At 37.6% G+C, this 16,209-nt stretch overlaps 2 protein-coding genes across 2 annotated transcripts in view; one reads left to right on the top strand and one right to left on the bottom strand.

The window, feature by feature from the left end:
- Positions 1-429: 429 nt before the first annotated feature.
- LOC133260948 (olfactory receptor 2D2) lies at positions 430-15,399 on the bottom strand. Its single transcript, XM_061439575.1, has 2 exons — positions 15,060-15,399; positions 430-1,836 (listed from the first exon to the last, which is right to left on the bottom strand). The coding sequence occupies exon 2, from the start codon at positions 1,375-1,377 to the stop codon at positions 430-432; it is 948 nt and encodes a 315-aa protein (XP_061295559.1). The 5' UTR covers positions 1,378-1,836; positions 15,060-15,399.
- Positions 15,080-16,209, top strand: part of ZNF215 (zinc finger protein 215) — a 40,067-nt gene continuing 38,937 nt past the window's right edge. Inside the window, exon 1 of the mRNA XM_061380547.1 lies at positions 15,080-15,163. The gene's annotated coding sequence lies outside the window, so the exon portion shown is untranslated. The remainder of the gene's footprint in view (positions 15,164-16,209) is intronic.

Genomic DNA, 16,209 nt, shown 5'->3' with positions numbered 1-16,209 from the left:
ATTGGATGGAATCAACTGTCCTTCTTAAGCTTGCATATCCCTCAGCAAATTTTGCTGCCCCTTTATGACTTTGTCAGTGAACATAGTTCACTTCTAGACTCTTGGCAAAGAGCAGACTTGGGACATGGGCACGGTAGCTTTGTGTAAAGTATTCATAAGAATTTATTGATAATTCATTGATATATTTATTGATATAAAATGGGAATGTTTCTCAGGTGATTTTTTTAAAAGACTGACCAGAAGGAAGCAGAGCATCCTTCCTGATACTCCATGAATTATTGTCTTTCTTCCTCTACAAAGGGAGTGCTGGATAAAGGATGGAGCGTGGGTCCACAGACAAGTACCAAGGATGAAAGTTACCATATTCCAGTCTTGCAGAGGCACCTACTCAGCCAGTCTTAGAAGTAAACAACCAGGAGGTTCTCGGTGTCAGTGGAAAACTCCAAACCTGCATGGGAAATTCCTTATGACTACTTTCCTCAGAGCTCCCTTCACATCCTTGTTCCTCAGGCTGTAGATGAGGGGATTAAGCATGGGGGTCACCATTGCATAGAACACAGATACCAGCTTTTTCTGTTCTTTGTAAGACTTTGGTGTCATGTAGGTGATAATTCCTGACCCATAAAAAAGGATGACCACCACGAGATGGGAGCCACAGGTTGAGAATGCCTTGAGCTTGCCCTCAGCTGACCTCATCCTGACCACAGTCACTATGATATGGCCATAAGACACCAGGATTAGAGAAACCGGTATGAGGAGAATCACAACCCCCATGAGGAAAATGGCCATCTCTGAAGTGTGGGTGTCTGTGGATGCCAGGATCAATATTGAAGGGGCCTCACAAAAGAAATGAGCAACATTATTGCTGCCTTGGTAGGGCAGCCTTAGTGTGAAGGTGGTGTCCACCGCAGACACCAGAATGCCACTGGTCCATGATCCTACAACCAGCTGGATGCACAGCCTCCAAGTCATGGTGCTAGGGTAATGCAGAGGGTTGCAGATAGCCACATATCGATCACAGGACATCACAGCCAAAAGGGCACACTGGGTACACCCAAAAATGAGGAAGAGTAGAAGCTGAGCTGCACAACGTGTGAATGAAATCACTTTCTTTCTGGATAGCAGGTGGACTAGGGCTTGAGGAACAATGTTGGTAGAGAAACAGAGGTCAGCCAGAGATAAATTGCAAAGAAAAAAATACATGGGTGTGTGAAGCTGAGAGTCAACCTGAATAAGGAACATGAGAAGCAGATTTCCAAGCACAGTGACCAGGTAGACACCTAGGAATAAGGTGAAAAGCAGTTTCTGGGTGTGTTGGTCATCAGAGAGTCCCAGAAGGAGGAATTCTGTCACCTGCGTTTGATTGGTCTGTCTCATGGTTTTATCAGCGTGAAGTCACTATACAGTATATATAGGTGGGTATAGCCTATACGATTATACAATTCAGAACTGGAAGGCTTAGAAATTGCCCCAAGTTATACCAACTATTTTAAGAATTCCCTTTATTAGGCTGTTAGAAGATGACTATACTGCTTTTTTGGAATGTTTTCAATGTTGCAAAATTTAATACTTCATAAGAAGGTACATTCATTTCTAGTGTCATCTGACAAGCATATGATAGATCAAAAGAATCATCTTCTCTATCTGAACATCATACTTGTAATGATAAAAACAATAGGTTGAATTCACCTGTAAAGTCGTGAAATTTAATCTCTCTTTATTATCAGCAAAAATATGTGAGTCTTATTTTGCTCTTGTGACACCTCCCCCATCTCATGATGGTGTAGATATTTTTTTTAGTTTTTCAAACACTCAAATCTTCCTATTGTTTCTTCCCTGAAAAACAAAACAAAACAAAACAAAACAGTCACCCACCAAGGTGTAAGTAAAAGAACCAAAGTACCTTGTAGAATTGATTTTTTTTTTTCTTGGACAAAATAGCCTATTTTGAAAGAGCTAGGAAACCAAGGGATAACTCTGCACGGTGTGCTATAATCTTTCTGACAGTCCTGTCCCCCACTTCAACTGGAGCTCCTGAATATAAATCTTAGCCATCAGTGAACTTTCAAAACACGATTATAACATAATTTCCATTTTAAGCCAGCACCCTGTCTGGTTTTGTTCAGACTAAGCAGCACTAATCTACCACTTCCAGCCCATCATCTCTCGCTTATTATTGCATTATCGTCTGTCTTGTATTATCTGTCTACTCTTCTCAGAGACTAAAAACTCCTTTGATAACTGTGTCTATGTTTTTTCATTTTTGTGTTCTTTAAAAGACATAGCATAGGACTGTATTCAATAAATTATGTTTCATGAAGTAAATAAAAATAATTTGACCGCATAGTTTTTAGTCGAGTTGTTTAGAAAGCCTAGAGAGACTTACAATAATGTGGGAACAATAATAAAATTTTTTGTGGAGCTGTTGCAAAAAAGAAAGGAAAGAAATTTACTGAAGACTAAACTTTAGAAGCCTATGCAAGTTTCGGTCTACCAGTCCTTTATGTGTTTGGTAAAGGTGATTCAAAGTATTTTTAAAAATATATCACATTAAAAATAAATTTAAAAATACATGCATCAAATAGAATGCATAAGATTACCAAGGAAACAGTTACCAAAATAGTTTTGGGGAAAAAAAAACTATGTGATATAATAATACTTGTGGCTCTTTAACACATTAAAACTTAGGCAGATCTAATAATCACCTTAGTTTCAAAATGATGAGCTTAAATAAGATTTTGAGGTAACTTCAACAACTGAAATATTATTTTAAAATACTTCTAATTTCTGTTGGTGATAAAGTCATGGATACTGCTATATCCAAACAAGAAAGAAATTTCAGTTAAAGTGAAAACAAAGAAGTAGCATTTATATCTAAATTGAAGAACCCTCATGGAATTGAATTTCAACTTAGGAAGTTGTGGGCTAAAGGAATTCCCAGGAGTTTTCTCAAAAAGTCATAATTACATTCTGTGTTATCAGATAATGGAGTCTTAGTTTTCTGGATGGTTCTAGATGGGTCAATATGATGAAAGATTTCAATTCAACATTGAAATAATAAATGAACAAATAAAACATTAATAAGAACAATCTCATCTCTGCTTGATTTATGGCTTCCTTATCCGACCCCAAGTCACTTTTCTAGCTATTTTTCCTGCCACATACCCAGGACACACTGCATTTTTAAACCTCATTGGATTTTGCTCAGTGTAGTCTCTCTATTAACAGGCAAGCCGGCTTGCTACACAGAGATAACATTGTTTTCCTTGAGCATTCAACACTCTTGCAATATTCAATTACCTGATTTCTGAGCATTATTGGCCAAGCGCATGCTTAGTAAAGGGGATACAGATAGAAGACCCAAAGCAGAGGCCCTCAGATAGGAGGGACCAAACTATAGCCGTGTTTCATCTCTAGTGCCATAGTCGTCCCTAGAACATAGATTCACAGCATATCGTGGTTTAATGAATGAATGCACTGGGCCAAGTTAGTCTGTATCACCTAACAATTCCTTACATCAAACTGATATAGACTTGCTTCTAAAGGGAAATATAGTCTGTTGTCAAAACAGCTGATATAAAAACAAGATTTGAGAACACAAGCTATGTTAAGATAGATACTTTTGGAATTGTTACCCATTTAGTGGAAGTTATTACTTCATAGGTTCTTAGTCTCCAGGATATAGTTCAGTTTGGGTCCTTTAGACTTAACTTATTTCTCTGCCACACATCCTTCCCAGAATAGAAATTAGTGCAACTGTATCAATCATGTGACTAGATCTCAGGGAAAATTAAATGGTAAGCAAATATCTTTGTGTTTTGATGCAAAGAAGTAGAGAGCATAGAACTAAACACTTGTTGCAAAGTTCAAAGTGATGCCTACAATCAGTGGTTAACTTATTGAATGGGCAGTTACAGGATATTGGTAATTTCTATGCCTTCTTCATCTGCTATAGATTTTTCAAGATCCCGTTTGGGAAAAAATATTATTTTGGAACATTTTCTTTTCTGACCCACACATTTTCCCCAATCCCCACTCCCAGCCACTCCCAACAAAACAGACATAGACACACACACAAATACACACATTCTCAAACATCTAGTCTATCCTAGATACATAAGTGTACCTATAGCATCATAACTCTTAATGAATTATATTGAAATTATTTTCTTTCTCTGAGACTGTAAGATGTTTGGGGGCAGGGACCTCAACTAAATCATCCTTATTTAGAGTAAATAAGATAAATCCTGGTACAGAAATAATTAACTCAGCTTTTTCAAATTGATTTGACCTGAGCCAGAGTAGCAGGAGACAGAGAGGGCAATGTGAGTCAGAGCTGAGTGTGAACTGTCAGTGGGCAGCAGCTCCCATGGACCCTGGGAGGCAGCATTAGAGGGCTACACTCTGACCTTGCTTGATTTATTTTTAAAAGCGTATTATTCTCCCATGCAAGCATGGAGAAGAAAATGTTCCCCCAGGTGACTGCAAATGTGCCCCTAGGGTCAGGAAGCCTTTGTAAGAAAATGATGTTTATTGTCAATCTTTCTCTTGTGTTATTGTGCCTTTTCCTCAGATTCAACATAAGATTGTAAGTTCATTTCTCTAAAAATGACATGTGTTACTGGATATGGAACAGGATAATAGGGTCACAGAGCCAGCCATTGTCTAATCTGACATTTCTTTTAGGAAGAGGATACTGAGGAAATCCATAGGAACCAACAAAAGAATATACTAAATTTATTTTCTGAGGCCAAGATCTTCTGGGCTCAAAATCACCTAGTCCCTGTTTCCCATAGCTATTTACCGTCTTCCATGCCCAGCTCAAGAGAAGCATGAGAAGTGTAACAATCCCCATGGAAGTCCTGCTTATGTTTCCGTCAGGTAAGAACCACAACTCCTCGTCACAAAGAATTTGACATTGTAATTGTGGTTTGATAAGGTAAATTCACTGTGGAAAAAACCTTGCCTAGATCTATGCCAGAAGATTTAGCAGTAAGAATCAGACTGTTGGGACAAAATTATTAATAGTTGAATTTTAAAAATCGAATCTATGAAGAGATTTAAACCAGTACACTCCCAATATATGGCAAGTTATCCCCTTTGTTCAACTCATACCTTCTCTTTTCCTTCCTCTAACAATCATATCAGCATTTTCTCATCCAGTGGAGAAAAAAAAAAAATCACGTTAGCATGTTAAAGCCAGTAAAAACATCTCACTGTTGAGGGGGAAATTGCTGCAGGTGTATTGGTTGCAGAATTAGAAGAGTGGAGACTGGGGTATTGTGTTATCAAGTTAAATTGCTCAGTAAAATCTCTGAAGTCAAGATCAAGGACAAAGCAGGAAAGGGAATCCCCACATCTCCTGTGTCCTCCTGCTCTATCCAAAGCTCTTATTGATCTGGGGGCATATTGGCAACAATAGTTCCTTTTAAATGAGCTAAACACCAGGATACCAGGAGCAGCCTCTGGAGCAGCTGAAGTGCTCAGGAGAATTTGAACCATTAGGGTGGATCCTGAGCTGCATTCCTCTCAGAAGGTTCCCAAATGGTTATAAGGAGAACAGAAAATAACATTTAGTAGTAAGTACCCACATCTCCATTTACAAGCCACATTACCAGTTCTTCTAACCACTTCTTTGGAGAAGTGTTGTATTTTGTAATTAAGTATTATTAAGTATTATTTTCTGGGGATTCCCTGGTGGCTCAGATGGTAAAGCATCTGCCTGCAATTCGGGAGACCGGGGTTCAATCCCTGAGTCAGGAAGATCCCCTGGAGAAGGAAATGGCAACCCACTCCAGTACTCTTGCCTAGAAAATTCCATGGATGGAGGAGCCTGGTGGGCTACAGTCCATGGGGTTGCAACGAGTTGGACATGACTGAGCAACTTCACTCACTCACTCACTGTTTTCTGGAGGAAAAATTATCAGGTTGCAACCCCAGGTCTATCACATAGTCTGTGTATGATTTTGAGGAATTTTATAATTTACTCCTTGGAAGGAAAGTTATGACCAACCTAGATAGCATATTCAAAAGCAGAGACATTACTTTGCCAACAAAGGTTCATCTAGTCAAGGCTATGGTTTTTCCTGTGGTCATGTATGGATGTGAGAGTTGGACTGTGAAGAAGGCTGAGTGCCGAAGAATTGACGCTTTTGAACTGTGATGTTGGAGAAGACTCTTGAGAGTCCCTTGGACTGCAAGGACACCCAACCAGTCCATTCTGAAGGAGATCAGCCCTGGGATTTCTTTGGAAGGAATGATGCTAAAGCTGAAACTCCAGTACTTTGGCCACCTCATGCGAAGAGTTGACTCATTGGAAAAGACTCTGATGCTGGGAGGGATTGGGGGCAAGAGGAGAAGGGGACGACAGAGGATGAGATGGCTGGATGGCATCACTGACTCGATGGACGTGAGTCTGAGTGAACTCCGGGAGTTGGTGATGGACAGGGAGGCCTGGCGTGCTGCGATTCATGGGGTCGCAAAGAGTCGGACACGACTGAGCGACTGATCTGATCTGATCTGATAATTTACGGAATGCAAATGTAGTATGTCTCAGAAAATAATTAGATCCTCTAATTAATAACATTTAATAACACTTTATTTTCACATACAGTATTTTAATAATTTAATAGTAAGCTATAGACATGATGCCCAGAATATATAAAGAACGTCTACAGATTGATTAGAAAAGTCAGACAATTCCAGTTTTTAAAATGGGTAAAAGACCTGAATATGTGCTTGCAATATAGAAAATTGTTCATAAGCACATGAACAGCATAATTAGACACCAGAGTGTATAAATTTAAACCATAGTGAAATCCCACTAACCCCTAATAAAAGTCCATAAAATGACTGAGGATGTGGAAAAATTTTTATTGCTGACTGGAGCATAAATTGGTACAATGAATTTTAAAAGTCCATTTGGAAGTATCTTTGAAAACTAACCTAAGCATATGTCTTCGCTCCAACAAGCTAGTAAATTTTTTCCTGGATATATACCATATAGAGATGCATGTTTATATTTATTGCAAGATATGTACAAGGATGTCATAACTCTATTCATAATAGCTACAGGTGGAAACAATATAAATTTCCATAGACAACAGAAAAGATACACTGTGGTACAATCAAGCACTGCGATACTATTAAATAATTTTAAAAGGAAGAACTACTGCTATATACAATCACACAGATGAAACTCACAGCATGATGTTCTGTAAAAGAAACCAGACATACAAAGAAGTATGTACTGCATGGTTCCATTTATTTGAAGCACAAGAACAGAAAAACCTAATCTTTGCTTTTATTTTTTTATTTTTTTTAACTTTACAATATTGTATTGGTTTTGCCATATATCAACATGAATCTGCCACAGGTATACACATGTTCCCCATCCTGAACCCTCCTCCCTCCTCCCTCCCCGTACCATCCCTCTGGGTCATCCCAGTGCACCAGCCCCAAGCATCCAGTATCGTGCATCGAACCTGGACTGGTGACTCGTTTCATACATGATATTATACATGTTTCAATGCCATTCTCCCAAATCATCCCACCCTCTCCCACAGAGTCCAAAAGACTGTTCTATACATCAGTGTCTCTTTTGCTGTCTCGTATACAGGGTTATTGTTACCATCTTTCTAAATTCCATATATATGCGTTAGTATACTGTATTGGTGTTTTTCTTTCTGGCTTACTTCACTCTGTATAATAGGCTCCAGTTTCATCCACCTCATTAGAACTGATTCAAATGTATTCTTTTTAATGGCTGAGTAATACTCCATTGTGTATATGTACCACTGCTTTCTTATCCATTTGTCTGCTGAGGGACATCTAGGTTGCTTCCATGTCCTGGCTATTATAAACAGTGCTGCGATGAACATTGGGGTACATGTGTCTCTTTCAATTCTGGTTTCCTCGGTGTGTATGCCCAGCAGTGGGACTGCTGGGTCATAAGGCAGTTCTATTTCCAGTTTTTTTAAGGAATCTCCACACTGTTCTCCATAGTGGCTGTACTAGTTTGCATTCCCACCAACAGTGTAAGAGGATTCCCTTTTCTCCACACCCTCTCCAGCATTTATTGCTTGTAGACTTTTGGATCGCAGCCATTCTGACTGGCGTGAAATGGTACCTCACTGTGGTTTTGATTTGCATTTCTCTGATAATGAGTGATGTTGAGCATCTTTTCATGTGTTTGTTAGCCATCTGTATGTCTTCTTTGGAGAAATGTCTATTTAGTTCCTTGGCCCATTTTTTGATTGGGTCATTTATTTTTCTGGAATTGACCTGTAGGAGTTGCTTGTATATTTTTGAGATTAGTTGTTTGTCCGTTGCTTCATTTGCTATTATTTTCTCCCATTCTGAAGGCTGTCTTTTCACCTTGTTTATAAAGTTTCCTTTGTTGTGCAGAAGCTTTTAAGTTTAATTAGGTCCCATTTGTTTATTTTTGCTTTTATTTCCAATATTCTGGGAGGTGGGTCATAGAGGATCCTGCTGTGATGTATGTCAGAGAGTGTTTTGCCTATGTTCTCCTCTAGGAGTTTTATAGTTTCTGGTCTTACGTTTAGATCTTTAATCCATTTTGAGTTTATTTTTGTGTATGGTGATAGAAAGTGTTCTAGTTTCATTCTTAGAATTCCAAATAATGGTTACTGTTGAAGGAGTGTTGACTAGGTGCATTTTGATATGCTGTGAATCTTCTACGTTCTGACCTACATAATGGTTATGTAGGTATACATATATGTAAAAACTTCTTGAGCTATACTTAAGATTGGTTCACATTACTGTGTGTAAGTAACACCTCATTAAAAGAAAGAGAGGTGAGAGAGAGAGAGGAGACAGAGAGGAGAGAAAAAATAAAACGATGCATTTAATTGAAGCCGCTGGGGGCAGAAGTGTGAAGTGGCAGAGCAAATTCAAATTCAAAAGAGGAGATCAATTAAATAGACAACAAAATATAAACATGATAAGATTATCAAAATACCAAACTGGTTCTCTGTAAAGATTACTAAGATAGTCAAAGTTCTGTCCAAAATTATTTTTAAGAGTGAAACAGTAAATAGAGGATCCCAAAGGGCCATCCCGCCAAAGAAATATAAAAGAAAAAATGACAAATACTGTCAGAAAAAAAATCTTTATCTGGACTCTAGAAAACACCAGAAGCTTACAATAAACAGTTGCACGTTTAATCAGGAAAAAGACAACTGGAATCCAATTAGGAGAGCTTTGTGCTGTTTTAACCAAGAAACTGAAAAGGACAACCTATAGAATAGGAGAAAATATTTGCAAACCATATAGCTGATGACGGTTTAGTATCCAGAATGTATAAAGAACCCAGTCAACTTAAGACAAAAACAACCAACCTAATTTTAAAGTGGACTAAATCAATAAAGTAAAAATGCACAAAGCACTTAAAAGGCATGTCTCCAAAGAAAATGGCTAAGCAGAATATGAAAAATGCTCAACACCAGTAGGCATTTGGGAAATGGAATTTAAAACCACAATGAGATATCACTTGACACCCACTAAGATAACTATAATAATAATAAAGACACGAAGGAAGGAAGACAAGAACCAGGATTGGTGAAGATGTGGAAAAATTGGAACCCTCATGCATTGCTGTTGGGAATGCAAATTTGTGCAGCTGTTGTGAAAAAGTTTGGCAGGTCTTCAATAAGTTAAGTATAGAACTACCACACATCTCGGCAATTCCACTCCTTGGTAAACACCGAAGAGAACTGAAAACAAGAACTCAAACAAATACTTGTGCATAAATATTCATAGCAGCACTGGTCAAAATACCCTGAAGTTAGAGACAACCCAAATGTCCACCAACTGAAGACTGAAGAAGCAAAATGTGTTATACCCATAGAAGGGAATTAAGTACTGATATTTGCGACAATATGGAAGGACTCTGAAAACATGTACAAGGCTCTCAATACCTTTATCAGCCTATGGTTTGCAAATATTCTTTCCCATTCTGTGACAAATTCATTTGAGGGAAAGAACTAAGAAGCCCCTATCCCATCCTTACATCCAAATACATTCTGGATGGAGCAAGATATAAATGCAAGCAAAAATATGAAAATCTTAGAAGAAAGAAATTAATATTTTTAAAAAGCATAATGATTTTAAATATCAATAGAGACCTTTTAAATATTAAAGACTGATTTGGTTAAATTATAAAAACACGTGTGATATAAAAATCCATAAAGTAGGTCAACCAACAAAATGGAAAAATACTTATTTCTGAGGGAAAATCGAAGAGTCAATTTTTCAAAATATTCAAGGGTCTTACAAAGCAGTTAAAGAAAGTTGGGGTTTCCCTGGTGGCTTAGCAGTAAAGAATCCTCCTGCCTATGCAGGAGATGCAGTTTTGATCCCTGCGTCAGGAAGATCCCCTGGAGACGGAAATGGCAATCCTCTCCAGTATTCTTGCCTGAGAAACCCCATGGACAGAGGAGCCTGGCAGGCTACAGTCCCTGGGGTTGCAAAAGAGTCGGACAGTACTTACTGACTTGACAACAGAAAGAAAATTGAACAACCTAATAAGAGAAAATGAGTAAATAGTCCCTTTACAGAAAAGGAAATGAAAAGGATGAATAAACATATAAAATTATGCTCATCCTCATATATAATTGAAGATTATATAATAAAATAACAGTGAGGGTTTTTTCCCTAATGGATTAGCAAAATTGAAGAGCATGACATACCAACTGTAAGGAAAGATGTAATTAAATAGGAACTTGAATGCAATTAGGATGGAAGTATAAATTAATGAAACTGACAATATTTGTTAATATTTTAAAGAAATATACTTTTAGACCCTCAGGAAACTTACTCATCAAATATATTTGAAAAGGGCACAAAGATGTGTATTCAAAAGTATTCATCATAGCACTGTGTTGATATCTAAAGATTGGAAATAACCCAGAAGTCCATTAACGTGAATATAGTTAAATAGATCACAGCATATTTATTCCACAAAACAAAATCCATTTATTTTTAATGAGTTACATTTATATGTTCTGTGAAACCTCAACTAAACTACCAATAATGCCTAAGCCAAACCACAAAGCCAGTAAAACTATAGAATTCAAATTAATAGCATTTCCTTAATGTGACAGATGATGTCTTGCTGAAACTAAATTGCCACTTGAACTATGATTGGAGAACTAACAGCTTCAGGACATTTTCTAGAATCTTATATGCCTACACTATCCTTTGATAACTCGCTTCTTCCATCATTTTTATCTTGCATTGCTTGGCCTTTAGATAATATGTATGCTTCATTTAGATACATTTACTTTTTTTTTCTTTAGCTTGAGAGAACTGTAGCAGTAGTTCCATTTTCACATAGTCAAAGCAGTCTTAATAGTTTAAGAAACAAAGCTAAAGTTTCATTCTACAAAACTGTCTTTTGATTGTAAATTTTCTTCACAAAAGAAAAGCTTTGACTTTGTGTTCAGTAAAAGTATACAATTTTAATACAACAGCACACCCTGTTCTCATGTGATATCAGACAGCTCTAACCAAATTAAACTCTACCACTTAAGATCACACAGCACCTAAACAACCATAAATTGAAATGAAAATACAAGCCCTTCACCCAAGTTGCATAACTCAATTAGAAAGCTAGCATCTGCATAGTCCAGTATCTACTCATTTTCATTTCTATTTAATTATCATATGAACGAAGACATAATTTTTGATGACTTATGAACCTCTAAGATTATGTGTGCTGACATTATTTGAATAATATTATAAGGTTTAAAAGAGAGATGATTATGATTTGAAGGCTTTAGTCTGTGATTTCAAATATAACATGAAATGCACTAGGGTGCCTCAAAGGATGGAAAGTATTAAGATAATAAGGTAAAAAGGCTGAGGGTTCTTGGACTCCAGGGACTGCCCTGTTTACATCACTTTCAGGACCTCACCTTTAAATATTCCCTGGAAGGAAAATCATCTGTTTGGAACTGGGACATAGAGAATGGGAATTCATACCTTGAATTAAGTGAGGCAGAGAAGCTTGGGTTGGAGTGACACTCACAGGATGACTCCAGTACGGACCTCGAGAGGCACTGCTTAAAAGCCTACCTACAGTTCTTCAAGAAGGGCTTTGCAGGCTACAGGAATCGCTCCTTCTGGCTCTTGATCCTCATTTCCTTTACCAATGACTCCTCAGCCTTTTTCTATTTTCTCTCTGCTCTCAGGTAAGAGTAGGAAAGTCTCTGATGGACCTCAGTCTACAGTTCTGCGATACAGGTTGGGGACTGGGTTGTGGGCATGGTGTTGGCAAAGATGAGCTTTGTCACTTCTCTTACCCATTAATTTTTTCCTTGCTAGACTCCCAGAGACAATTCTATTTCCAGTCTTCTCCTCCAGAATCCCAGTCCCAAATCCTCTTCCAGAATTTCTCCTTCTGGGATGAGGTTGTTTCCAAAGATGTCACTTGACTTCCCTTTTGCTGTTGACAAACAACTCTGTTTGATTCTCCCCTGCCCTCTGCTGTCAGCCCTTTGGTCTTCACTGTTCCCCCACCGTCTCCTCTTGAATAGGCAGGGAGCTGGAAGGATACTGGGAATCTTGCTTTGAGGAATTCCTTCAAGAGTTTCTTGTCTGTGAACATGCTCTGGGTGTAGGAGACGTGAAGGAACCTGGACTAGGAATACACTGTTCTAGGAATGCTAGCACTGCCGCCTCCAATCCCCTTGATGAGTCGGAGCAGATGGAGGAAAGCTACAGTCAGCACTGTCCTTCCAGGCTGGAGGAGGACACTAGCCCCCACTGCTGGGCCATCACACGTATACCACATATTCCAATATTCTTCTCATACGGTCAGGCACAGTGACTTCCCATATGACCCAGCCTTGGTCAGTATCCAGTTGGCCCAGTACTTACTCTGCAACTCCTTTTGTTATGGTAAAGATTTGGGGGCTATGAGAGTAAGTATATGCAAAATATTCTTTATGCAAAATACTCATGTGAGTCTATCTGTGATGTGTAGCTGTCTGTGTGTTTGTGTGAAATTGACTGAGTAGGTATGCATAGCATCACTATCTGTGTATGACAAGGAGTCATTCCCAAGTTTGCAGTTGTGTGTACATAAGATTAAATCACTAAGAGAAGATATCTGGAAAGACCATACTGGTTATGATGTTATTAGGGCCTCAGAGATATAAAAGATTCACTGCCTGTCTTTTTTGTTTGGGAAAACAGCCAGACTTACAGATGTCCTCCCTTTGCTTTTCTCCACATCTCTGGCTTCCTGTCCTCTATGTTCAGCCTCCCCTCCCTACTTTCTTCTAACTTAAATTCCCATTAATATTTTTCCCATCCATTTTTGCTTCCTCATTTTCTATCTGTATTTAAGAGAATTATTTAGTCAAGTTGACAAAGTTATATGAAAATTTAGAGAGTAAAGGAATAATTTTCCCTGACCTTCCTTGGGATATAAAGGTACTACATTTCATCTTATTTGGCTCTTTTTTTCACTCATTTATTACTCTCTCTTTCTGCTTGGAGATTAAACCAAATTCTTCCCCAACCCACATATATACACGTATGTTAAATGTACAAATCCTAGCTTAGATAGAGAGATAACCATTCTTCATATATACAGTACAGTTTCTACCTGAATTCCTAGTTTTGTTGTGTGTTAAGTTTATCAATGTGATAAGGGTGTTATTTAAAGGATTCATTGAGATACACACATACACACACACACACACATGTTATTTTGCAACCTACTTTTTTGATGCAACAGTGTCACACATCTTCCTATGGAAAATATAAATCTACTTACCTTTTAATGGTTTATCGCATCATCATCACCCTAACGGTAGGCAGGCATTTCTTTAATGTAGTTGCCAGACATGAGCAAACCATTTTCCATTAAGTTCTTAATTTAATCTTGATAATCATACAGTGAATTTGTGTTATGTCCATTCTATGTTAGAAAACTGTCACATGCAAGCAAGAGATAAATTGTCCAGGGATACAGAGTTAAGAAATAAGGGGGAAAGGACCCGTTACATCTGCGAGACTCAGACATCTTTACTCTTACCTGTTTCTCTTGCTATATTGATTACATTAAATAGTAAATCTAGAATTTACTTAACATATCACCTATTGTTAGACTTTAAGTGGTTTTTTTCTGGAAATAATTATATATGTGAATATCATTTGAGACAAAGATGTTGAATATCTATAATGATTTCCAAAATATAAAGATCTAAAATTAGCATTGTTCAGAAAAAAAGATAAGCTTATTTTAGAATTTTGTGATATTTTGAGATTACTTACCAGGGATATTTTGGTAAATGTACATGCTACATACTTCAAATCTGTTTGCCCCACTCTCCAATACACAGTGGGTGGCTTCAATCTATTTTCACTTTTGCTAATCTTCTTATACGGGATTATATTCTGAGTTGGCTATTGTCCAATGTCTGAAAAATGATTGTTCTATATTTTGTTTTATATTTGCTTCCAGCAAGATGACCAGTTCTATACCACTTATTTTATCAAGACTAAAAGTAGAAGCAATAAAATGACCTTAGTTTAAACATCCTCAGTTAAATACTGAGATTTTCCTATTTTCATATTTTTTCCTATACTGTAACTATGTGGCCTTTAAAGAACAACTTTAAAGCATTACAGTATTAGAAAAGAAGAAAAATAAGCCACCTACAATTCCAGTACCTGGAGTAAACTGCTCTCAACATTTTGGAAAATTTTGTTCAATATTTTCTATACATTTTGAATGTGCGTGTGTGTGTGTGTGTGTGTTTGTGCTCAGTTGCTCAGTTGTGTCTGACTCTTTTGCAACCCCATGTTCTGTAACACACCAGGCTCCTCTGCCCATGGAATTTTCCAGCCAAGAATACTGGAGTGAGTTGCATTTCCTACTCCAGGGGATCTTCCCCACCCAGGGATCGAACTTGCATCTCCTTCATTGACAGGCAGATTCTTTCCCATTAGCACCACCTGGGAGATATTATTTTTCTCTCTCACACCAATGGAAGATTATTGTCCTCATTATCATTATTGATACTCACTATTTGTAGGGTATAGAAGAAATGGTGCTCAGATAACACCTAGACGAGAGAACGGAGAAAAGAAAATGACAGACTTGACTTTGAAGCTGAGCTGCTGAGAACAGGTAAGTTATTCCCTGTGGAATTTCAAAAATAACTGGAAAAGGAAATATTTCTTCGAATAACTACAAGAACTATGCTATACAGTACATCTCTAGGACTTATCTTGTCTAACTGAAACTTCGTATCATTTGACTAATACTTTCCCATTTCCTCCTCCCCACAGCCCCTGGCAACTCTCTGCTTCTATGAATTTGACTATTTTATATCCCTCATATAAGTGATATTACCTATTTGTACTCCTGTGTCTGGCTTATTTCACTTAGCATAATGTCTTCTGAGCTTATCCATGTCATCACAAATAGCAGGATTTCCTTCTTTTTAAGGGTGAATAATGTTCCACTGTGTGTATATCCAACAGTCCTGCCCCTCCCTCTGTCTTTCTCCCCTTCAGCGACCACGAGTTTGTTCTCTGGATCCGTGAGTCTATTTCCGTTTTGTTATATTCCTTCATTTGTTCTATTTCTTGGATTCCACATATAAGTGAAGTCATACAGTATTTGTCTTTCTCTGATATAGTTCACATGATACCTTCTAGGTCCATCCATCTTGCTGCAAATGGCAGAATTTCATTATTTTTCTGGCTGAGTAATATTCCTTTGTGTGTATATACTACATCTTCTTTATCCATTCATTTGATGGATATTGAGATTGCTTCTCTATATTGATAAGTAATGCTGCTATGAACATCAGGGTGCACTTATCTTTTCAAATTAGTGTTTTTATTTTCCTTGGATATATACCCAGGAGTAAAATTGCTGGATTATAGGATAGTTCTACTTTCAGTTTTTTGAGAAACTTCCATGATGTTTCCTATAATGCCTGCACCAATTTACATTCTCACAGTGTTGAAGTGTTCCCTTTTCTCTACATTTTTACCAACAGTTACTATATCTGTTTTGTTTTTTTTTTTATAATAGCCATCCTAACAAGGATGAGGTAATCATTGTGGTTTTGATTTACATTTCGATGTTGATTAGTGATGTTGAGCACTTTTTCATATACCTGTTGGCCATTTGTATGTTTCTCGGAAAAACATCCATTCAGTTCC

This window comes from Bos javanicus, chromosome 15 (assembly GCF_032452875.1).
Source record: "Bos javanicus breed banteng chromosome 15, ARS-OSU_banteng_1.0, whole genome shotgun sequence".
NCBI classification, from domain to species: Eukaryota; Metazoa; Chordata; class Mammalia; order Artiodactyla; family Bovidae; genus Bos; species Bos javanicus.
This window is presented reverse-complemented; position numbering and strand designations above follow the sequence as displayed.